Raw genomic sequence first — 26773 nt, 5'->3', positions numbered from 1 at the left:
ATTCGTAATTTTAGTTAAATGATAGTGTCAACATATTTGCTACTAATTGCAAATTATGCAAAAAAAATTGTAGAGAACTTACATAATATTGTTCTAAAGTTTTGGAGGTTCAAATAACAAGTAGTAAGAAGACCAAGTGAAGGCACAGCTCTTACCAGTTAATGAACACAAAATTTCCCAGTAAGGGAACACTTAATTTTGGTTACTTTTTAATGCTCTTTATGAATTTATATGCCATACAAATATCTAAAAACAAGCCTATTCTTGAAATTATAACATACAAATACTTGGAAAATGTAAACTTTTTTTTGGAATCATGAATTGAAAATTAAAGTGTCAACATATTAACACATACTGTTCATAAAACTGGGAAATCTATGCCCAGTAAAGGAACATGCATGTTCCTTCACTGGTTAGAAGTTGTTTTTTTTTTTGTATTTTTAACATACATTTGATGCAAAATATCACTAAAGGTACAAGAAAATTAAAAGATTTTCTCTCATTTTCATTAACTTAGAAAAAACCCAGTAAAGGAACACTTGTTCCATCACTGGTTTTTCATCGTTTAGTGATCCAGTGAATAAACACCTCCTTATCTCAGTACTTGATTACGCCATGATGCTTAAAAAAATAAATAACACGTAACTTGATTAACTATATTTTGGATTCTTGTTTTCACAGGGAGAAAAATAAAACTATTACATGCAATTAATTCCACTTCAAACATATAAATACGAACACTCACCTTATAATTTTTTCAAAGAAACAAGGTGTTGCAGAGATAATAACAAATTTAAAAATTTTTCCAGAGAAGTCTATGTGACCAGGTAATCCAAAACATTGCTAGATGACTTCCTATTGTTTGGCAGTGCAGTAAGCTATTGTTACCAATCAATCTAAAGAAAAACTTTCAAATTCTTATTTTTAATCAATATATATGAAATGTTCCTTCACTGGGTACTGTTCCTTCACTGGTTGGTTTACCCTATATAAATTTTTAAAAAAATGCTGTTGTTTTGATGCTTTTGTTCGATAATTCTGTTATGATTGATTATGAATATCATTAATGCAATATTTCATGGTTAAACGTTTTGAGAGATCAATAATTTCACAGTTATGTTAAAGATAAATCTGATTCTTTCCATTTCAAAAAATTTCCTTCTGATCCGATTATATAACGGCGAAAATTTGTCTAGATGTTTAACAACTCGAGAAGGGGAGCACCGATTTGGTTTTTATTCAGCACTTCGCAAATTTCTAAGGGGTGGTTTAAAACAAAACACCGCCTGAAAAGTAACGCGAATATTGTATTTAATCGTCAGTGGTAACGTTAAACATGTATGGGTGATTCTCACGAAACATGACAATTCACTGTCCCTTGCTCCAAGATCTAATACTATAATACTAAAAGAACTTTTTAGAAAAAAAAATTAATAGATAGCATTGCTGTTAGCATTTTAAAATGACTTTGCACTAGCATTGACTGTTTGTATACTTAAAAAATTTAATTGAATATCAAAATTTCATTTTCCTGGCTTGTCCCAAACAATATTTCCAATAATAACTATCTTCAAAACTTCCCATACATTTTTCAAAATCTAATTTTTTTTTACTTATCCTATGTAAGCATTTCTAGAATATACGCAGAGGGTATTGTTTACTAAAACTTCGTTTAAAATAATTTTTTCTGTCAATAATTTGTTTGTCCCATGAAAATCTGTCATTTTCCTGGCTACTTTTATTTAGTGATTTATAACCAAAATAGATAGCGCCAGGAATCAATATCTTATGTTAATAGATTCATTAGATACCCTCCTATCGGAACATGTCTTGTTGCATGAATGAAGAACCAATTTTCTGGCTCAAATTCTATTTCAAAATATTTTTCAAGGTGAGTAGGTTTATATGCTGTCATTTTCCTAGCTTCTTGAAATCATTAATAACAAAAACTACTTAGATTTATCTGAGTTATTTTAAGAAATACTGTTGTTTTCTGCAGAATATAACCGTATTCGGCCAAAATATTAAATTAAAGTAAAGTTATATGCTATAAAATGGCGAATTTGTCATTATCCTGGCTGTCATTTTCCTGGCTTATGAATGCCAGGACTTTGAAGTGTTACCAGAAATTCTTTTTAACTGCTAATACTGTAAATAGGGAAAGTAAATATTAACCTAATACCAAGTTTATGTATGATTGTAATATGCTTGGATGTAATCAAAGTTATTTATTTATTTAATGATTGATTATTATACACAATTTTATTCTGTACATATCAGCAACAAAAAATTTTTGTTTCTTTCTACAGTGGATGAAAATAATTAATTTAAGCAATTTATGGTCCATCTAACATAAAGGCTTAAGTTGAGTTTCTACTATTAAATTAAAATGACTGTTTTTTAAACTTCTAAGGTAATATGTCATTTTCCTGGCATTCAAGATTTGGTGAATTTCTATTTTATTTTTTTTCTCGAGCAAATGTCAATAAACTACACTGCTGTCTATAAGATATTAATAAGTGTAGCTAAGGAAGTATACAAAAAAAATTTTAGATTATTTTTTAGACTTTAAATTTGAAGAAATTTTTTGGTCCGAATTGTCATGTTTCGTGAGAATTACCCATATGTGTTTATTCTTATTCGTCCAAATGGCATTTCAATTCGATGTAAGTGCATTTAATTCTAGTACTAAAACTTTTCAACATTTATTATTAGTAATAACTAGTTGCTCGCATCTTTTTTGTACCGAATTTTAACTTTTAAAACTTTATGATACATACATATATATATATATATATATATATATATATATATATATATATATATATATATATATATATATATATATATATATATATATATATATATATTTATATATATATATATTATAAAACCATATTTTATTGTTAATTTTACCAAAATCATTATCATTTGGTCCCATGGTTTCTACCCTATTCAGATTTATACAAGTCACTGCTGACTACCGATAATACACATTGGTGCATCAAATAGGACAATATTATACGCATCGATAATTATTGAACGCGCTATTATTGTGAACGTAGCTAAATGTTATTTGAGTAACAAAAATATTGACACCAATGTAAAAATTAGATTAATTATGAAAGTATCGCGTTGTATATTTGACATTCCATCGCGATATTATAAAGTGTACTCAATTAGTCATGGGAGTTTGTATGAGGGACGACTCGTTTAAGATAAGTACCAACAGCGGATAGATTTACGTAAATAATGCGAGTTCCAGAAAGTACACACTTTAAGTCTCAATAATCAAAAAATATTTAAAAAGCGACAACCTTTCGCCTAGGTTTTAAAAAAAACTGGTTGGCAAGCAATAGTCGATTTTAATTATCAATTAAACGTGCCAAATAATTCTAAAAGAGGATCGTAACTCGATGCTGTTTTTTAGTTCTTGAACAGCGCCATTACACTAAATTACGGTTTTAAAGTTTATTTTTTTGCTTTGAAATGTATTATTTACTGTTTTATATCTGTGTATTCTTTTATAGCAGTTACAGTTCTTTTTAGGAAAAAAACTCTCAGAAATGCGATTCACTGGCTCTTATAATTAATAATTGCAAGCGAGTGTAAAGTTTGATTTTGACAAAGTTGCTAGTTTTATTAATTAACCATCAGAACTGCCATTGATATAATTAGCATTCTTCTTAATGTTAGTATGTATTGTACTGAGCATTTAAATAACAAATTCCCTACGATAACATATGAACACGTAAGAAACAGAAGATATATATATACATATATATATATATGTGTGTGTGTGTGGGTGTGGGTGTGCGTTTGTGTGTGTGTGTATACATATATATAAAGTTGGGCCAACAAATTCAATTAAAATTTGTTCAAAATTAATAATTAGAGAAAGTACTATGAACTACAATCGAAATACTGCGAATATTTTTCGAACCCTTATGATACTTTGGCAGAACTTGATTCTTAAAATAATTATTTTAAAAAAAGTGATTGAAGGGACACAGTTTTGAATGCTATGAATTTTGAGTAACGATCTTTGAAACTTTATAACGACAGAAATCATTGGTCTTAAGAATTTTATCAAAAAGTTATTAGGGTTAACAAAATGGTGGCATATATCACGCAAAAAGAATAGTACTTTTTGCAATGAATTCAATAATCTTTATTTTACTCAGACATTGATAAACAAGAAATGAAAAAAATTTCATTTATCCTCTATGCTTTTTCACCCATGTATCCCCATTCTTTCTCCCGATCGATCCCGTTTCGCACGTCTTGCGCTCAACATTGATTTCGAAAGGTGGGGAATGCCGGGAAGAACGGTCAGGCCACCCCTGGTGTCAGACGATCCACATCATCCTGTGTTAGGCCTATTCTATCGCTGACCCGGCCTACGTTTTTACCGGTACTTAAAGTGAATCATACCAGTACGGACAATACTTATCAGCAATGCTTTGACAAACCGAGATACAATGAGTTGTCCTTTTATGATTTCACTCTCTTCTTCGCTTCATTAGTCTTATTTTAGGTAAGTCCCTTTTCATTGATTTTTCTCTCCCGAATTCGTATGTGTCATTTAAGAAATTAAAAATGTGTATCTTCTTTTCTTCTGAAATGATTTTAGTTTCTGCATTACAAAAATAAATCTTGTTCATTGGATTTCGGAACAGCGGTTCGTCAAAAAGAAACGTTCGATTCGATCCTGGCAGTGTTCCCACATTTAACTACACTTCTTTCTCCCATATTCGAACACACCACTTATTTAAATGTATCAGAATGAATCTTGTTTAAAGTTTTTTACCGAATATGCATTCATAATCTCAAATTCAATAGTGTATACCGTTAAAATCACTTGACCTGGCAGAATTCCCACTTTCAGTTCATTGTCTCCCGATGATTTGTGACACACCACTCATATAAGAATTTAAATTTATCAGAATCAGAAACGTTCGTGTTTAAAGTTCTTTACAAAGGATGTATCTATAATCTATTGTGAATATCATTTATTAATCAACGGAAATCATGAAAATCTGGGAACAAGTTATTTTTTCTTTTCTTTACGTATTATTCAGTATTTAAGTTTAGGTACTATTACACGTCCGTACTTTCTAGATGACACCGCTTAGTTTTAGTATCAAAATGATACGAAGGAAAGAAATTATCCCATTTCTTTGTCTCCCAACGACAAATGTTTAGACTGGTTTTGTTCCACCCCTAACGGATGTTTTTTAAATGTGTATCTTTAGGAATAAATAAAAAATAATTTTATTCCTATTCAAAACACTTTTATTTATTTTTTTTATCTACGTTCACTGTAAATAAAACCGTTTAATTTCCGGGATAAAACTGTCAGCTGGTGTGCTAGTATAAAACCATTTATTTCACAGAAAAATGCTGTTTTTTAAACAGATAAGTATTGTTTTAACAAGCAAACTCTGTAAAATAATACATAGCAGCAGGGTGGTCGGAGCGAGCCGAGAGCAGCATTTGTACGACCGTCAACCATGAGATTTGAACTTTCCATTGAGACCACAGCTCTAGTGGCTCAGTAGGAAAAAAAATCTTGAACCGTTTTTATCGTAAGAGTATTACTGTATTGAAATTATGTTTAGGTGTAAAAACGTTTAAAACTATAATAGCTCAACTATATAGTATGTTTTGCAATATAGCATACTAAAAAATTAAATCTAAAGAAATATAATAATCAGGTAGAGTTTGACAGTAAAGTCAAATCGTTATGTGATGTCCAAAACAAAAAATATGAAAAACAAGAGCCTATAAAGAAAATTATTTGAAAAAAGGTAGAATTATCGTATTGTAAGCGATATAACTTCATGAATAAAACTAAAATTCGAAATGTCTTTATGATTAGGATGAAAAACAGAAAAATAGTTTTGTTCACCGATAACGATTAAAAACAGAAAATATCTGTATTTTTCTACAAACAGTTCCGTGAAAAATACGTTTTTTTTCTTTTTTCCTTTCCGTAGAATTTACAATTATTTTTTACAGTATAATGCTCAAGAATAAAATTTAAACTTACCATTGATTGTCTGTTTTTTCTTCTTCTTGTAAATACCGTTAACAACTTTTGTAAGGCATTTATGGAATCTCTCTTTCGTACTACAACGCCTTCCGAAAATAATCGAAATTTTGATTGTCAATAACATGACTTCTGCAGCTTGTACCGATCAGAAAAGGATAAAAAAAATAAATCCAGTTAAAATTTAAACACTTACGACCGAGATGAAAATTTGATTGACTATAAATTCTCTTTGCCAATAACATGATTGTAAATTCAGCTTGTAACGGTCAGAAAAAAATAATATGTTACTTGCAATAATGCATTACTTGATTGATTCTTATATTTCTTTTTTTCGAGTTGCAGACAAGGTTTGATTAATAAAACGAGTCATAAAAGAAATAAAATTATTTTGTAGTAATTGAACTATGCTCATTTTAATAATCTATGAATATCTCTAAAAATGCGTCAAATAAGCTGGATATCATTTCGATAACACCACAACCTAATGTAACATTATATCTTTCATTCGCTCTCTCTATCGTCGATGTGTTTTCTCGACACAGCATATCGTTGTGTTTCTCTTGAAATTGATTTTTTTTTTTTGTCGATTCTTGCGTTTTTATAACATGGAAAATATTTTAAAGTTAAAGGTAAGTTTTTTTTTCCCAGTTCTTTTCCTTTTCGAATTACATCTTTAAGCTTTCATACTTAATTAAATTAAATAAAATTCAAATTAATAAGATAAACAGTTTTGAAGTCATAAAGATTTTTATCATAATAAGTGCAATTTTAAAATAATACCTTTTACGTAATAAAAAAAATCACTTCAGCTTTTGCGATATTAGTTCTTTTGAATCGTGTCTGGTCTCAAAATGAGAAAAAAATATTAGGGAACAATACCTCAGTAGTCTGTCTAGCTATTTAAAATGCGTAACTAAATGCAAGTACAAAATTGTACGTAGAATCCTAAACTAACAATCCGGATATTCCATTCAGCATGAAAAATTACATCAGAAAATATATCTCAGATAGTTTCTGGATATAAATGAAAAAATAAGTTCTTCTATACATAAAAACTCTTTTGAACTATTTGTTCTGTAGTCTCATTCGATTCAGCGTAAAATAATAATATGTCCTTTGTTTAGATACCGATATAAGATATGCAAATAGGTTCAAGTGCGAAATTGCACTTTTTGCAGATAAAGCTCTTGTAAATTTTAAACTTTTAGTTCGGTTACCTCGGATTTGATTTTATTCAATTCAGCGTGAAAAAATATATTAGAAAATATGTCTCACTTGTCTAGAAAAAATTCAATTCTGTCCCTCAAATCTCCTCCTTTTCCTCAAAAAAGGGGTTCAGAGAACAGTTTTCGGATATCCTTTATTGACAAAGCTTTTTGTCACAATAATATTTCAAAAGTAAAGGATAATTTAACTGGTCGATAATCGCCGTAATAATAATGAGAAAAAAAATCAGCAATATGCATTAAATACTACCGATTGAAAATTATCGTTTTTATATAATTATTAAAATTTAGGAAAAAAATTATTTTAAGCTTAATTTGACAATTGTTTTTTAAATATTTTAACGCATTTATGAGTTTACTTTCTTTGAAGTATACATTATTTATTACATTACATTATTTATATACATTATTTAGCGAAAATTTCATGTGTGTGAGTAGTATTGTATCTACTTGTGAGATGGATGCACTTTTGTGTGCCCGCCCCTCTTTAAACAAAATACATTATTTTGATTATGTATCAAATTCCGTTCATTGCTAAAAAGATGGATATGGAACTAATAACATTTAATCCAATATAGTAATATTAAAAAAAAAAAGAATATTTAAACTTATAATTAGAAATGTTTGTTTGTCATAAGGCATATCAATTTCACAGCATATGATTTGATGTTTCACTCGTGATGCAGTAGATTTGTTAAACAGAAGCACAGATTTTAAATGAATTTATCAAAACCTGCCACTTGATTAAGTTTTAATATTATTGTAAAATTTAATAATTCATAGAATCTAATACATTTTGGAGTAAATTTTTTTTTTATCAGAGTGCTGCTTACAGCACCTGTGGTCATAAAAAGCTTTGAATTAGACTCTAAATCGCGACTCTTAATTAACTAGGACGCATATTAATACTGTACTTTAGAACGAGTCACGATATATATTTAATTTTCAAGGGGCAGACATGTAAAAAGTAAAAATATATGTCAACAAAAATTTTTCTCTCACCTTCCTGTTTTTCTGTAAATATTTTATGAAGGACGAAGCTGATTTTTAAATTGTTTGTAGGCATTTAAGTGCAAATGGAAACCAACTTGGATACACCAATACAATTTTGACAAGACAAATGCTCTGTTTACTGTTTGGGCTATTGTTTGAATTTTTTTATTTTATTTCGTTATATCATTTTATGTTGTGTTGTAAGCTTTTTAATTTCTCTTCATCCGAGAAGTTAACCCCTCACTCTGGTGTACATTAGAATGTGATATAAACCTCAACGGTGATCCCCGAGCTTCAAGGGCTCTTAATTAAGCACCCAGATACAATATTTTAAAGCTTTATCATATGTTATGCTTATTGAGTATAATATAGATACTTAATTTTTAAAGTTTTTCCTTATTTAAAAACGATCAAATCAACACACATTAAAATAAAACCAATAAATTTTAAGTGGAAGAAAAATGGATTTTCTTTTGTAAAATGAGTCTTGAGAAAGATTTGTAAAAATCATAATGAAAGTAATTTATGGTAAAAGTATAAAATCACTGAAAAAGTATTTTTACTTCAGCATACAGAATGTGCGAAAAAACATCCGAATAACTTCTGAACTAAATAATGATATTTGATTTTTTATCTCACTTAGGAGCGAACTTCCCTCCAATCACCAACTTTGAGGATTTCGGTATTTAGTTATAATAAAAGTTAAGAGTTTGTGTTACTCTCCCTTTCTCTTTTAATACCTGGAGATATTTTTACAGATAAGTATAATATACGATACCGATTACGCTATAATCGCAACTGGTAGCATAAAAAAAACTATTAGTTTATTATAGTCTCATCAAAATACTCCCCTCCAATTTCAATGCACTTTTGTTAACGTTTTTCTCGTTTCTCCACAATCACCCAAAACATGTCACGATGTGAATTCCCTTCAGAGTTGTTGGCAGATTTTCTTTTATCGAATGAATGAACTCAAAACGATGACCATAAGAGAAAATTACAACAGTAAGAACAAGAAAAAACGAAACGTTGCAATATCTGGAGAATCCGGTGCTTGTGGGATCTTATTTGTTCAATATTTTACCAAAAACAGACGAATTCAAACTGTAGTGTGAGAAAGAACGTTACTATAACGCAAACTCATTGAATTTTCATTTTTCTTGCAATATTTCAAATAACTTTCGTTAAATTGCTTCACGCAACTGCCATAGAACACTAAAATAATATTCATTAACCGTCTTGCATCGATCTTCCATTTTTTTTTTTTTCCTTTTAAAGATTTTTTTAATTATGATAAAAATTTGTAATTCTCCCCTGAGATAGGAATTTCTTTATTAAACAGATTACTGAGGCAAAGCATTTAGTTTATCCATCTGTTTCAACGTCAGTACTCTGATACAATGGTCTGATCTTCCGATCTCGTGATGGTTGTCAAAAGCTTTGTTTTTATTTCTTTTTAACCTTGTTTCCATTATCAGATTTAAACTTTCTTAAGATATATACTTAAGCTTTTTTAAACCAGTTTAAGCTTTCTTAACCTGCTACCTGCTAGTGGAAACAAGGTATTTTAGTGAGTCTAAAAAGTCTGTAGTGTTTCCGATGATTCCGTTTTATTGCTCCACTATTGGCTGCAAATACCTGTAGTCTAGATCATACCAAATCTGATGATTGAAACATTGCAGGGAATTTTAAAATATATTTTTGATAATCTGAACGAGAAAAATATTAACGGCAACCTTGTGTCGGAATTTTCTTTTTATTGTCACGAAAATGTTTTCATTAAAAACCTTTTTTCAATAGAGCAAAAATATTGAAGTTTCAAACCTTTCATCCTAAAAGAATTAAAAATTATTTTTAAAGCATTTTTAAAAAATATTGTCACTTAGGTAAAAAAAAGCGAATTATAAACCTTTTTATTGTAGTTACATCATAAGGTAAACAAAAATACAAAGCGAAAAGCTTTTTCCGAGGGAACGAAATTATTCAAATATAAACTTTTTGCTAAAAAATAATAATAAATTTGAAAAAAATCGTATGCAAAACACTTCACTCAAGGAAAAGCAACTAAACGAACAAAATACCTTAGTTTCTTGTTGTTCTCTTAATGCCCTGCAAAACTATACTTTGCTAAAACCTTCTTTTAAGGTTTTCGCGTAATCACCAATTGGATTTAAAAAGTAAGGAAAATATTTCATCTCGATGAACATTTTATACTGGACACAGCTAAAAATGCGTGTTTAAAAAAATGGACACAGCTAAAAATGCGTGTTTATGAAAATGGACACATAAATGGGATAGAAAAGAAAGAATTTTTCCACGGAACTGAAAGCTATAAAGAGTATAATCTGAAACAAATAATAGCAGAATCAAGGAAAAGTGACGTCACACTAGCGACAGGATCAAATTGCATTGTCAATTAAAATTTCATGACAAGGTGGATTTTATCTGAGCATACAGGACGTAGAGAAAAGAGTTGTTGTCCAAGGTTTTCCACTAGGGTAATGTATAATAGAGCAGATTGTCACAGATCTCGTTTTAAGTTTAGATGGTTTACTGTAAACCGCATAAAAAATTTTTTAGGTTTACATTAAAAGGTTTTTGTTGAGTGGAAATAAACCTTATTTCGCTATCTGGATATTCAGGCGTTGCTATTGCGATTAGATTATTATTATTTCTCTTACCGAAAAAAATAACAATACTATTATGAAAGAGAAACGAATCAAATGTTACGTCCCTTTTTTTAAAAAAAATAAGGTATATGTCCATTTTCTGAATTCTGAAACATCCCTTATGAAAAAATCGAGGTATATTTGAAAGGTACAAAGGAGGTTGTTATTTAAATACGTCGTTAAGGTTGAAAAGGGTGCAAATGAATACCTCAAAATCAACCTCAAATATACCTATAAATGTTTCAACCTGAGATGTTTAATTTTACATCTGCGGAGAAGTAGATATTTACTACCATATATGGCAACGTTACTTTTAAAAAGTAACGAGTAAAAGTACAAGTATTTTTAAAAAAAGTAACGAGTAAAAAGTTCTTATTTTAAAAAGTAACGAGTAAAAAGTACAAGTAAAAGTACAAGTACTAAACAAAAAAAGTAACGATTTGAAAGTACATTTTGAGGAAATCGAAAATTCAAAGTAACCTAAAATTTTATTGAATAATATTCTTATGTTCTTTAATGTTTTTGCAAAATTGTTCTAATTTATTTAATTATTTTTAATTTTGAAAGTTATGGGCATTAGTTTATTTTTAAATTCGGAAGAATATTATAATATAATTTTATAATATAATCGTATAATATAATTTTAAAATCAAATATAATTTTAGAATCAAATATAATTTTAACATCAAACTTTTTATAGATTTGCACGAAAAAGAAATTTTATCTAATGATTTTAATTTTTAGTTTATTGTTTTTATTTATTTAAATTACTATTGATTTAAAATTATTTTACTCTATAGAAACGCGTTTTAAAAGCACCAACATAAACAAAGCAAACACAGGGTTTCAGATAGCTTTGTGATCTTTGAACTAGTAAAAAACAATTGAATGTGCAGTATAAGTTGAAGCAGAACAGTCTACAGTTTTATTTGTAACAATGGTTAATGCTGAAGTCGTTGCGAGAAAATAATTTTCCGAACATTTCTGCCTAACGGTTAATGCCTTCGAGTTTTTAAGAGTTAAAATAGTAATTATAATAGTTTTCAATAGCATAAATAGTTTGGAAGTTTTGAAGTTTCTGAATTTGACTGGGCGTTGTTTGACAAGGTCGGGCATAAACATAATTTTAGTAAAAAATGCACTAGGTAAAAATATATTTAGTAAAAAATGTATTAAGACAAAAATGTATTATTAGTGAGTTCAAAAAGAAAATTGAAAAACGAAATAACAAAATCCAAAATTTTTTATTTAAAATTTATTAAATAAATGCGTAAAACTCGAAAATGAATGAAAATAACTTGCTAATTAATATTTTTATTCATTTTGCAAAATAATTGCATTTCGAAAGTGGTGTCACTGAGTCTGCTGCGAGAATTTCTCAGAACGTGCTTAGCCACGCTGAATAAGCGCTCCACGGGAGCACTAGAAGGTACTGCAGTATTATATTTCACATATCATTTTTTTACGATTTGATATCGATTCAAAATTGATATGCTTTCCGTTTCGAAATTTGAGCTCATGTATGCCATAAATTCTTCTGTCGCTGGTGATTGGCATGATGTTTTCAGCTTTAGAAAATTTAAAATCCCTGGGTTTTTTTCTGTTACAATTCTGGAGAATACTCCACTCACAATGATAGATGCAGTCAAAAAAAGATCAAAAGAGCAGTCTTTTTTCTTTCAGGAATGACAATTTTGAAAGGTCAAGGTATTTAAACACGAAGTTAGCTGTGAATGCATATATATTGCACATTAATTTTATAAATTAAAGAAACATAAGCATTTTTTTTAATTTAAATTTTTTTTTAAATTTTTTTTTTAGAAAGCTTACCAAGTTTTAGAAAAAAGTAACGATTTCATTCGACATTTCCGTTACAAATACTTGTACTTTTTCCCTAAAAAAGTAACGAAAGCACAAGTAAAAGTACTAAATTTAAAAAGTAACGAAGTACAAGTAAAAGTACGTACTTTTTACTTGTACCGGCGGTACAAGTAACGAAAGTAAAAGTACTGCCATATATGTTTACTACTTTAAAGTGTTTTATTTTCAACCTTAGGTTATTACTTATCAGCCTGAAGTATATTTTTTTACACTTGTGGAAGTATTTTTTCAACAACCTAAGGTGTGTCATTTTACACTTCAGGTTATTATAAATCAACCTCAGGTGTATTTTGTTCTACCTCAGGTAATTATTTTTCAACCTCAGGTATATAATTTTATGTTTGTAGAGTTATATATTTATCAACCTGTAGAGCGTCGTTTTACACTTCTGGTTGTTATAAATCAACCTGAAGTGTATTTTCAACACTTGGAAAGGTTATTTTTTTATTAACGTCATGTGTTCCATGTTCTACCTTTAGTTATTATTTCGTAACCTGAAGTATATATCTTTGTATTTTTAGAAGTATTCATTTATCAACCAAAGATGCGACATTTTACACTTCAGGCTTATTTAGCTCAACCTAAAGCTGTTTTTTCAGTACTTACGAATGTGAGGTGTTCACCTAGTTGATTAATTTTTAACCTCACTATATAAAAAATATAATATATATATATATAAAGATATTATCTATATTATATGAAGAATAATGTATGTCATTACATTTTTTCACTAGTAGAGATCTTCATTTATCAATCTGAAGCTTTTAATATTAAACCTTCGACAGTAATTGCTTCTTTTGTTAAGTTATAAAAGAAGGTTTTAACTGCATAATTCTTCTGTAATTTTAATGGATTGAATTAAAACATCTTAAAATAACACTTATCCAAATTCTACAATTAGTAAAAACTATTTATGGGAACTCATATTTTTAGAAAATAGTTGTCTAATGTGCTTGAATTTCTTATGCTATAAAACTACAAATTTAAATAATTAGTCAGCTGATATTCAAATACTTTTATTTAAAACTAAAATTTAATTTTTTTGCAAATCAACAAAATTATTTTAAATACTGTTTCCGTCTACCAGTTGAAACTTGTAATTATTGGAACCTAAAAGAAAAAAAAAATGAATTAGTAAGTAAGTCATATTTTTAATAGTGGCAGGTTTTAAACTATTAAAATATTAGAAATTTTTTTTTTTTATGATTTAAATTAACTGGATGAAGTTAATTTTCTTTTTTAGAAAAATAGTAGTACTCTTCTGCCATTTCTATTCAATCCTCATAGCTAAAAAGCATGACAGATACCACAGCCACAAAATAAAGTACACTGAAGTCAGTACTACCATTAACAACATTTACAGAAATTCAAAGATATAATTCCAATCTTAATATGCAATTTTAACACTTTGTATTTTTCTATACATTTGGTATCATTATGGTACTTGTAAGTTTGATAATTATATTTTCTTTCTTTCTTTTCTTACAAATCTTTAAACTCAATAAACCTAGTCTATATATATTTTAAAACTTTTTGTCAGACTTTATGAAACTAATAGCTTTTTTATAAATTTTAGACGATGATTCTGAAAAGTACTTCCGTTATTGTCAATCACATATAAGAGTTTCTTAAAAAATAGTTATTTTAATATTTTTTAATAAATGTAATCAAGAATCAACAATCGTCTAATAAATTAAATTTTAAAGTTATGTACCAATTTTTATTCTTTTTTTACACTCAATCGAATAGAACAAATTACAAGTTGATAAGGAGCATTCATTTTAAAGTTGTGAGTAATTTTATGTGAGGAAAATGTCTAAGAGAGAATGACTTGAAATAATACTTTTAAAATAAGTTGAGTACAATATCTCCTATATAATTTATAATACCAAGCAGAATAAAACTAATAGCTAGTTGTTACAAACATTTGTTTAAATATAAAAACACATCCCTTAGGATGAAATTCAAAAAATTGCATATTACTTTTAACAATAAATGTCTTTATTTGCAATTGATTTTATTCAATTCAGCATTATTAAAATTGCATAAGAAACTACACTGGCTTATTTCTAAAACATTTAAGATTTCCGAAAGTCGCTAATTTTTGAAGTAGTGAACTATAAACAGCTGGATAAAAATGCTCATAACCTTGAAACAAATTGTCATATAAACTTGAAATCGGGTTAAATTTAATTCTATTCAATATTTTAATAAGTAATAACAATCTGCTTTGTAAATAATTAACGAGGGTAAATTGAGAAAAAATAACGCGTAGTGAAAATAGCAGTGTGATCAAACATAAAAAAGTGAGCTAGTACAGTTACTAGTTTTCAGTTATCAAATATCTAACAAACTATTGTTATCAACAATTGAATAAATGCTGTAGTTTATTAGGAGAGATTACTTTTTCTTTATGGTATGAATTCAGAACTATTTCCTAGGGGAAGGCTGAGTAGTAACTTGCTCTTCATCGCTGCTGCACATGTGCTATTTACAGCCTAGGTCATCTCAGCAATATCAGGGAACAGTGGATAAACTCTGTAAATATATATATATATATTCATATATGTAAGAAAAAGAAATTGCACGTTAATCAGATTTTAAAAAAAAAATCAGATTTAAAATGCAGTGTTATTATACATATTTTGACTCATAAACAACAATATAAACTTTGCAACAGATATCCGAGCAAACGATAAGCATACAGCTATAGTAGAATTTCAAAATTGCTTTTAGTTTAATTAATAAGCTGAGTTTTAAATATGTTTACTAAATTCATAAACTTAGATAAAAGAACAAAATAAATTATTCCAAAAGAAACTAGACTAATACATTTCCAACCTGACGAGTAGCGACTTATAACAACACATTTCGTTTAATGTTCACTTGTTGCTAGAAATCAGGTTCGCAGAAAATGCTGTTTACTAGTTAAATTTAGTAGGAATAACACGACCTGTGACGTAAGCTATAGTATACCCAATTACAACCTTTACGAGGTATAATTTTTATTGCTGTTTTCTGTGTAACCTTAAATATACCTCAAATCAACCTTAATACCTCAAAAATACCTCAAATCAACCTTAAATATACCTTAAATTTTCGTAAGGGATGCACTTCGAGATGTTTATCTAGAAGTCTATAGCATAAACTGCTGTTAAAGAGATTTAAAAATAACGAGATGAATAAAATCTACCACGTGTTTCTCATTTCTCTGAGAGTATCCCTCAGAGAAATGAGAATCCGGTCGCCAGGTCGTATAATTTAAATCCAGGGTGACAGTCAGGATTCAAACACGCTACCTCCTCGCTTTACACTGCGTTGGGTGGGCAGTCCCGCAGCAGACTGATCGTTAAGACGTGGTTCCCAGCAGATCACCGAAGTCAAGCATCACTGGCTGCGGTCAGTGTGCGGGTGGGTGACCACTTGGATCAGTCTGCGTAGAGACCGAGGGTGTGCGGTATTGGTCCTCGTTAAACTGTGCTACCGTAAAGTGCTCGAGTTCGCGCGCAGGTCGTCGGGCTACCGAAGCGGGGGTGCCATCCCCTCCGCAGAGGATCAAAATTGTGATGGCATGTTTTTGGATCATCCTCCGGGATGTTTCCCAGACCGTCGCCAATAGCCCATTGTGCAGCTCTAGTGACGACGTAAATTAACAACAACAGCGTTGGGTGGGCTATACCGCTCGGCACCTTTTCGGCTGTATCTAAATTACCAAAGCAACTATTAATCGTAATCGAAAATGAATTGTAATATCAAAACAAAATTCACCGCAACGCTTTCTGCTCTCCTGTCAAGTTTAGCCTTTGTGTCAAGTAACCGGCTAAATATGCTCTCGTTATTAATGTAGCTGTCTTTATTGGTTTTAAGGTTTTATCTAAGTGTGGTTTGTTTTTCTGTATACTTAAGAATCAATATTCTGTGTCCTTTCTGTCTCTTAAAGTTTTACTTTGCAAAAGTTTAGATATTAGCTTTATTGTAAATGGATGGAAATCCTTTTGAAGTTTTTCTTGCTTGAATAAATCAATTTAATTTAAGTATATATTCGAAGTTGTCTTGCCGAAAATAGCTATATAAATAATTTTTATTTAATCTTTTTTACTGTTATGCGAAATTATTTAAAAATATGCAAGGATATGGGTGTTTAAATTCTTTTTCATTGTTTTTATTGTTGATAGACCGTTTGAAGTGTGCTTATTAAATTATTTCTTGGATTAAATCGTTATTTGTTTGTATTTTATTGCTTGCCACCTGATATATGAATATCATATTTATCATGATTATATTTACATATGACTGATTAGTAGGATATTTCCTGGAATTGCAACAAACAGGAAATAAACATTTTTTCCTGAAATTTATAAAGGTCCAAGAAATTGAGCAATATTGATTGTACAGAATAATCAAAGTAGTCATAACAAATGTAATGTGTTCAAAGTTTTTTAATTTTAACCGTAATTATGATGCGATTAATACCTTATATTATAAATGTACATTCTTACAAAGCTTGTATTTGTCTTAGGTTTAACAAAAAATAATTTTTCAAAGATATGGTATGATTTTAAACATTAAAAAGTTTGTTTGAAGGTTATTTTACTCCAATTTGTTTTCCTTAAATGAATATTTAATCCTTATCTACCTCAGTAGCTTTTATTTTTAGGATTACCACAAAATTGAATTAAGTGTTAGACATTTTTCAATTCACGTCAATAGTTTTTAATTGATTTTGGTAATTGATATTATGGTAATTTGTGCAGCTTCAGGGGTCTGTCCAGGCCAAATGTACTACAGTTTAGCGGTACCTTCACAAATTCAATTTTCGAAAAAACTGTAGTTTCACAAAATACTTTTTCTTAAAATTTTATTTTTGTATCTCGTAAGAAACTATAAATCCTTATTTTTACCATATTTTTGTGTTGATTTATTAATATAATTTTTAATTTTCACAAATGTCAAAATTTTCACAAAATAGGTACCTCTCAGAAGAACCTATACAACTGAGTTTTAAAAAGTGCATTAAAGGTCAGGCATTATGGAAATTTCTCTACATTTCGCTTTTCTGAAACACATAACTTTCGAATTTTCACTATTTCTAAATTTTTGTATCAGAATAATATCACAATGAAAATATTAGGATTTTTAAAACTATGATTTTTAAATCTATAGCATTAACTGCTGTAAAAGAGATTTAAAAACAACACAGGATTTATGATCAGGGTCTGTCCAGGGCAAATTCACTACCGTTTAGCGGTACCTTCACAAATTCAACTTAAGGAAAAATGTTGGTTTCACAAAATACTTTTTTTTAAAAAAGCAAGTTCTAAGATTCTCTCCCGCTTCTTAAAATTTTGTTGTTGTAAAAATGATAAACCCTGGGTTAATTATGCATTTTGATTTCCAATGGAACTTTTCCCGTATATTGCTATTATTACATAGTAGAAAAATTTGCTTTCCACAGGTTTGTAAGAAAAGCACTTTTCCTCCCCATTCATGGCTGAAAGCATGCCGGGATCCCAAAACGCAATGGGAGAAAAGGAGTATCAACAACTCCGTTCCTTAATTAAAGTGGAAGAAAAAATGCTAGGACCATGCAAACGCCGCTCTTATTGTAATCTATGGGAAAAAGGAGCTTTTTTGAATAAAATGAGCTCTTCTATGAATAAGTAGTATGTGTTTGGTCAGTTAGTGCGGTGTGTAATCGTATCCATCGATTACGCCATATTAAAGCAAGGTTTTTTTTTAAAAATGAAATGACAAGGCTGTCCTTCAGTAAAGTTTGCAGGAAGGCAAAATTCGAACTATTACTTTAAACATCATTTTAAATGTATTCTTATAGACCTTTATTTTATTTATGAAACATTTTTTTCTCTGAGATACTTTTTCATGTTTGACCCAGTCGAAAATGTTCTAATAATGAAGATAACTTTTAGTGCTGGTACTGTTAAATGTATGTTTTTATTAAAGTTGAAATTTAGCTATACGCAAAAATTTTTATGGATTATACTAGGGGTGCACAACCTTTTTGAGTGAAGGGCCACATGAGCAGGAGATTGACCAGTGAAGGGCTGCATGCCAAAGTATTTAGACGGCAATTGTTGGTAGTAATTGTTATATAAACATCATTGTTGTAGGCACTAAATTATTTTTGTCAGTTAACCTTGTAATATCTTTGCATGAAATGTTTAAAATTTTACTTTTAAATGAAATGTTTAAAATTGGAAACTTCAAAACTCATTACTAAAAAAAAACGGAATTTGAAAATCAGAATAAATTTATCCAAATTTTTTTTAGATAACTTAAATTATTTAAAAAACTATGGGAAAATTCATGTTTTTTTTAATCAGATTACATAATACAAAAGTCCATTTAAACATAAATTGTAACATAAAAAATTGGTTCATAGAATTAAATTTAAAGATAAATAAAAATTTCTAGTTATGAAAATAAATGCAAGTTTAATACCTTGATTTAACGAAAGTTTATAGGGTTAAAAATGATTAAAATTAAAACAAAACCCCTTCAGCAGAAAATAATATTTAGCATTTAGTAGGGAATAGTCTTTAACTTTATAACATTTATTTTAAATTAATTATAAGAGGCAGGGGCTGATAGAGGGAAGAAAAAGAAAGAAAGCATTAATTTTGAAGGAACTATTTTCCTTAACAAACTATTAAGATACTTGTTTACAATATTTATGACTAATATTTTTTTAACATGACACTTGTTGTTTACAATTAATACACACATATATTAACAATTAATAAAATTTACGTAACGAAATTTATTTTGATTACTTTTTTTTACATTAAAAATTTAATGATATACAAATCATTTCCCAGCATATAATCATAAATGATATAAAATGGTCCAAGTAAGTAGAAAATGGTTTAAAAAATGTCTTAATGGCTATCCTGTAATTTGCAAAATTTCTAAATATTGTGATAGTTTCATTCACTTGATCATGTGATAGCTTTTTCGTGCCATTAAATTAAAATTGAAAGATTTTGTTTAAATACTGATCTGTAATTTTGAACCGGCCAAACTCATTCTGGAAAACAGTCTTTTTACAGAAGCTGGTGTTATGGGTAGTATTAAACTTAGGGCAAATAACTTAATCAGTTTTGGAATTTGTCCTAGATGGTGTTCTTCCTTTCCGGATTTTTAAATTGCTTGAATGCAAATAGCGATGTGTTATTTTTTAATTTCGTGAATACAAATTGCTTTGTGTGATTTTTAAATTGCGTACATAAAAAACGCAATGCTTGGTTTTCAAATAACGTGAATACAAATCAAGATGTGAGGTTTTTAAATTGCGAAAAGAGTACTCACAACGCTATGTTTTTAAAATGTGTGAATATGAGTTGTGAGAAATGTGATTTTTTAAATCATGTGACAACAAGAAGAATAAGTTGGGTGTGTGTTCTAAAACTTGCATGTGTTCATGGGACTAAAGAAATATGCACGTGTTTTGAATTATTTTATCTATATTAGGGGATGCGTTTAATATAGATATTCACATCTCGTTTATTTATAGGTATATATATGTTACGGTGAAACATCGAAATCTGGAGAATGTCGACATTCACATAGTCACTTGGTGTATGTCCGAAATATTTGCTAAATACTCTTATTTCTGACTCTCACCGGTTAATGTCAACAATCACATAGTCGCTTTGGTGAATGTCCGAAATATTTGTTATATCCAATTTTATATTAATTTATTCGTTAATATTATTATATTTATTTGATATATTTATATTTATTCTATATTTTAATACTTACTGACGATAGATTAGAAGAAACATCAGTGTTTGGAGTATCGGGCAAATATATACCGGGCAATGGCACCTAACCTTAAAAAAACATCAGTGTAGGGTATACCGGGCAAATGTATGCCGGGCAGTAGCACTTAACCTTAAAAAACATCAGTGTAGGGTATACCGGGCAGTGGCACTTAATCTTAAAAAAACATCAGTATAGGGTATACCGAGCAAATGTATGCCGGGCAGTGGCACTTAACCTTAAAAAAACATCAGTGTTGGGTTAAAATATCGAATAAATGTAATAAATATTTCGGACATTCACCAAAGCATATCTGTGATTGTCGACATACACCGGTGAGGGTTCGAATGTACAAGAATGTAATGAAATATTCGATCTTTCACCGATGTATTTGGTGTTTGTCGACATTCACCGGTGAAGTCAACAACCACCGATTTCGGTCTTTCGCCGTGACATATATATCATTCTCTTAAGGAAGGTGTCGATTTAGCTAACAAAAGTAATTAGTTTTTTAGTTCCGAAATTTTTTTTAAAACAGAATCGAATTTCATTAGTTGTAATAGTGTGTTAAAATATCAGGATATTCTAAATCACAAGTAAAAATAGAGCAATAACGGGGAAAAAAACACATTCGAAAAAACTCTTATATTTAGCTATGATAAAATTGCCACAAATAGAGCAAGTAAAAAGTAATTATTTTAGTGCGTGATTTAAAACTTACGTGTGGTCAAATTATAGTATTAAAAATATCTGAATTTTTTTAAATCACGGGGAGAAAGTCGTAAGAAGTACCAAAAGAATTATCAAAATACCTTTATATTTACAATAAAATTCGTGTAAATGAAGCACATTAAAAGTATCGCAATAGCGTATATAAAATATCGGGACTTTCAAAACCTTTTAGAAATGTGTAGCAATAATTGAAAAAATAATTTGTTTTGGATAAAATCGGTACAAATAAACCACCTCAAAAAATGTTTATCTAAATGAGCGATTCTTTACTTGCGATTTGTAATAATATTGTGCAATAATATTGAAAATTGTAAAACTATGTGGAAATACGTAGCTATAATAGCCGAAAAAAAGAGCAAAAGTCATTTAGATTTTGAGTGAAGTTTGCACAAAAACACCTTTTCATAAGTTTCAAAAATTGCGATTTCAGAAACTACGTAAAAATTGGTAGCAATAACTACCGAAAAGTCATTGGATTTACGATGAAATCGGCGCACACGAAGAGCGTCTAAAGTGAGATAACTGAAATTCGAAATTCGCATATTGTAATAATGATGTATTGAAAATATTGGGATTTTCAAAATTATGCTTAAATCTGTGGCGTTAAGCATCGAAAAACTACATTGATTGAAATTGGATGCGTCAAAAACTTAAGTGCCGAAATTTAAAATGTTTGACTTTTTTTCATTTTTCAAAAAGAAAATAGAATTTTTTTTCCCATTTTGTTCAGATTGCGCCCGCCGGCGCAATATATGGTATAATCACCCCTAGATTATACCAAAATTGTTTTTGAACATGTGGGAAATATATATACATATATATAGAAATTTACCGGTCATAAATGCTTTTTATTCGTAGTAGCAATTTTTGAAAATATTTTCTTATTTTACCTTACTTTTGTGTTGAATTTTTAATATAATTTTTAATTTTCACAAGTTATGTATAAATTTCCCCAAAATAGGTACCACTTAAAAAAACCTAGATAGACCCTTGATGATGGAATTTTTAAGAAGAATTTACTTATGCTAAGGTACATCCCTAGTTTATAGAATTTATAAAAATGCTAATTATTTTATTCTTCTTTTTAGATTGAGATAACAAAGACTAAAATGGAAAGTTCTCTTCAGTATATCTGTGGCTCTGTAGCTGCTGCCATTACAGGTGCTGTTGCTACAGCAGCTGTGTATATTGCTACTAGGCCTCCTCCTAAATTAAAAAGAAACTTTGACCTCAATTCTCAATCAGAAGAGTTACCTGTAAGTTTGCCCAAAACTAAATTATGCATGCATATGTATAAATTATTAGACTCTATGTTTTTGAAAGCTTTGATAAATTATTGTTTACACTATCTATATTTCCCTGTGGCAGAATTTTTTCGGGCTTCTTGCGACAAAATTCTCTAGCACTAATATCTTTCTACAAGACACTTTCATTATAACAAAAATGTATGTTACTAATTTATGGTAACCAAAACACTGCATGTAAAAACAAAAACCAATGTAATTTTTTTATTATGTTAATTGAATGTGTAAAATTTTTTTGAATCTAATCTTATGGGCAAAATTCTCTCATTTTGTTGGGCAAAGGGCGCACTAATTATTTCCTTCAGCGCATTTTGTAAATCATCACCCCACTAAAAAAAATTTAAATATCATGAAATCTGTAGCAGTAATTGCCGAAAAACAGATCGGCGACGAAATCACGCGAATCAGACTTCTGAAAGGAGTTACTCAAGTGCATGTTTCGTTTCTAGATTTGATTGTTGTAATAAATATTATCGTATAAAAAATTTTGGGTTTTAAAAAATATATGGAATTCAAAAACAATAACTGCTAAAAAAAAAAATTGAAATCATTGCCTTGAAAAGTGTATGATCAAGTGCACGATTCAAATTTCGCATATCGCCTGAAATATATCAGGATATCTAAGAGTAATGTGAAAATCAATGTCAATAACTACCGAAAATACAATCAAAATGGATTTACAATGTCTGCATAAATTGAGTTCTTCAAAGAGGGATTATTTAAATGCTCAATTGAAATTTTATGTTTAAATTTATGCAGAAAAGCAAACTAGCATTTTCTACTTCCAAAAAGAAAAAATCTGTCTGCAAGAACTCTGTAAAGTTCTGCGACAATGTTGCCATGATTCTGCCACAGGCTATTTTTCAATGTATGAGTTGAGATTAATGCCTTAGGAAACAGTTCCTTGCCATCTACTCTAAACTCCATCCTGAGAATTTCTTTTTTGGGCAATCAGCTGTATATTTGGTTAAAATTATAGTCCTCACTTGGTTCTTATTACATTTCTATTATGAAGTGACTGCCTTTAATATATATTTTTGAACCTTTTTAAAATTGAGACCTTATAAAATAACTTTAGCTGTTGTTTCAACCTGTTGGCTATTAAGTTATTAACACTTATTTAATATTGTGTATATCTATTAACATTATTCTAAATAAAGTAAGTTTAATTTATAAGAAGTATCACAAAGAGAAAATTTTTGTCTAATTGTTGCGAAGTGTTAAAGAATAAATTTGTTGGAGACTCTTCCATTTTACCAGCACAAGTACAACTCAACTATTTTATTTATTTTTATTTTAAAAGTAACTGTTACTTGAAAAATAAAATAAAAAAACTAGTTTCATTTACTTGTGCCTGGTAACTGTGAAATCCACCATCAAAATGGAGCCTCTGTAGTAAGGAGCATAACTTGGTTTAAACAATAAATTTTTATTGTTAACTAATAATATTTTATTAAAAATGCCAGAAAGAAAAAGTTTCTTGATTGTTCATGCAAATTTAATTTTTTTAAAACTTAATTATAAATTTAATTAATTTGATTTTTTTCAGATTTTTTTACTTTTAATAAAATTTTGTAAACTTTTTTTAAGATATTTAAGGAATTTTCGTCTATAATTTGTATATAAGTGAAATATTATGAAAAATAAATCCTTACAATTTATTTAAATTTATAATAGTACATGAAATTTTTTTAGAGTAATATGTAATGCACGTAAATGCATGATACAAATTTATTGAAAATGCTATAGAAATCGGGAATGGCAAATTTCTTCCAGAGTAGAAAAAACTGCCCAGGAAGAAATTCATTTTTGCAACTTTAGTGGAAGAAATGTAAAAGAAAAAGAAATATCTTTTTAAAAAAGAAATATTAAATAAAGATTTTAAATATTGAATAATTGCTAGTTTTAAATTATAATGTTCATTTCCTATCCATTTATTACATCTTTTTTAGCCAAAATGAAAAGCAAATAGTAGAAAGAAAAAAAAAATTCAATGACTTTCTTAAGAAATCAAAATAACTGTCTTTTCTTTTAGGGCTTTGCTTAATTAAGTATACTGGTAGAACTTAAATGTATAACTATTCCAACCAATTTCCAGTTCTTATGTCGACATGTTGATTGCAACAGTGCATTTCCAAAAAATCAGTTTTTCAAAATAATGCTTCATTGGGTGACAATTTATACATTCCCGACTGTCTGGAAAAATGTTGTATTTTTGTAGAAAGGCCGCTGCATCTTTTTCGTTAGTCTGTAAATCCCATATTCGCATTCCTATACTTGCACTTGCCATTGGATCTAGCATTTATAACAAACACAAAAAAGCAGGAAAGTGTTTCGAACGGAGAAGCTTATGATTGCTACTATGAAAAAACTAGGTTTGTTAGGGTTTTTGGTACAAGAGCCAGTCTTGGCTATATCTCGCCTCCAACTAGGTAGATATTTTACAACTAGGTTCACAATTCTGTTTTGGTTTAAAAACTAAACTAAACTAAACTCAGCGGCGCAGCAGTCCTTGAGGGCCAAGGTCTACTGTGTCCATCTCAGTTTTCTTGACCTTGGGCTCTGGGGTGCAGGAGCAGATGTTCCGGTCAGGTGGTCAGCTGAACGCGGAACCACCAGTGTTTAGTTCCCAAGCATGCTTGGTACTCATTTATCGACCCACTGAAGGGATGAAAGGCTGAGTCAACCTTGCCCGGCCCGAGGATTGGACCAGGGACCTGTGGCACAACAGCGCGAAGCGCTACCGCTCAGCCACCGGGCGTCTGGTTTAAAAACTAGATGGATGTATAAATGCCAATGTCCTTAAGGTATGAGAAAATGTTAGACTGAGGATCATCTCCAATTAGTGAAAACAATGTCAGATGGAAGGTGCTAAAATGACGTAGTCTCTAGTTTTTAAATTTACTACACTCAATCAAAATATGTATAACAGTTAAAAGTTCTTTACAATTTGTGCATTCTGGTTCATTTAGAAAAAGGTGTTTATGAGTTATTTGTGTGTGACCAATACGCAGGCGGTTTAAGAGCACTTCAAGTTTTCGACTGATGTTTAACTGTTTATGAGGCTGTATGTAAGATTTAATGGCGTGTAGTTTGTTATTTGTTTCATTCTTCCAACAGTTTTGCCGTTGTGAATCGAGCATATTTTGAATTGATTTTTTTACATCAGAATAAGTCAATGATTTGTTCCATAGACTGTTTGTTAATTTTGCTATTGAGTCAGTAACTTCGTTTCCTGTTATTTTTGCTTGACCAGGGATCCAACAAAAAGCTACTTTATGTCCATCCTGTAACAAATTGTCGTAAGTGTCTAAAATTTTATTGAAGATGGAGTGAGGTGTAGGAGATCGGTTATGCAGCGCTTCAATGCAACTTTTTGAATCGGAATACAGGGGGTGATCGGTTAACGAACATAATCCGTTCCATGACTATGTTCGCTATCCGATTTGTTCGTTAACCAATCATCGATTCACCATAGACTTCTATGTGAAATCGATTAATTCGTTCTGGAGACCCTAAAAATTCAATTTAAAAGAATGTATAATTTCTTATTAAGTTTTTTAAAAAATAATACATACATATAGTCTTGCATATTAATCAGTCCTTTTCATTTTTTGCTTATGGGGCGTTGAAGAACATGTCCAATGTCGATTGCTTTTCTCTCTCTTTCAGGATTTTCCGGAAGTAATTAATAGCATTGTCGTTGTAAAAATCCCCAACCCTACTGACATCAGCTTAGTTTGGGTGCCATTCTAAGACCATTTCTCTGACATCCTCCCACTTTTTCAAAAGATCTTTAACGGCTGATGTCGGCATTGGTATCCTCTTTCGTCTTCCTTTTGTTCAGAAGGAGATACATTTCGCTGTGTTTCTTGGTGTTCTTCATTCAAAATTTCTTGGAGTTCTTCTGTCGTCAGTTAATCTATATGTCCCATTATGAGCTCTTCTATGTCATCCTCGTTCACCTCCAATTCCAGATCTCTAGCAGTTGTCAAAATTTCATCCTTAATTTCAGGGGTGTCTCCCTGATCACCTCCGTCACCTTGAATGAAGGATGGACAAAGCTTCCGCCAAGCAGAAATCAACTGCCGCTGTGTGACTTCTGACTACGCCTTTTGAATGATTCGAATAGCT

The 26773-nt window shown here is 29.7% G+C and overlaps 1 protein-coding gene and 1 long non-coding RNA gene across 9 annotated transcripts in view; one reads left to right on the top strand and one right to left on the bottom strand.

Moving 5' to 3' along the window:
* Positions 1-4300: 4300 nt before the first annotated feature.
* LOC107440321 (long-chain-fatty-acid--CoA ligase 6) overlaps positions 4301-26773 on the top strand; it is an 85101-nt gene continuing 62628 nt past the window's right edge. Inside the window, exons 1-2 of one of the 8 annotated variants that reach the window (XM_087165313.1) lie at positions 4301-4537; positions 22424-22591. In XM_087165313.1, coding sequence (XP_087021439.1) covers positions 22445-22591 — 147 coding nt within the window. In that variant the 5' untranslated portion in view covers positions 4301-4537; positions 22424-22444. Of the gene's footprint in view, positions 4538-16456; positions 16859-17794; positions 17844-22423; positions 22592-26773 lie in introns of those variants that run through there. The other 7 variants (XM_087165320.1, XM_087165316.1, XM_087165314.1 and 4 more) reach the window with 7 other exon arrangements.
* LOC147807450 (uncharacterized) lies at positions 13825-15779 on the bottom strand. Its single transcript, XR_015434494.1, has 3 exons — positions 15657-15779; positions 15229-15362; positions 13825-13934 (listed from the first exon to the last, which is right to left on the bottom strand). It is a non-coding gene; the product is annotated as an uncharacterized LOC147807450 (long non-coding RNA).

Source organism: Parasteatoda tepidariorum, chromosome 6 (assembly GCF_982258835.1).
Source record: "Parasteatoda tepidariorum strain Cologne lab strain chromosome 6, Ptep-v5.0, whole genome shotgun sequence".
NCBI classification, from domain to species: domain Eukaryota; kingdom Metazoa; phylum Arthropoda; class Arachnida; order Araneae; family Theridiidae; genus Parasteatoda; species Parasteatoda tepidariorum.
This window is presented reverse-complemented; position numbering and strand designations above follow the sequence as displayed.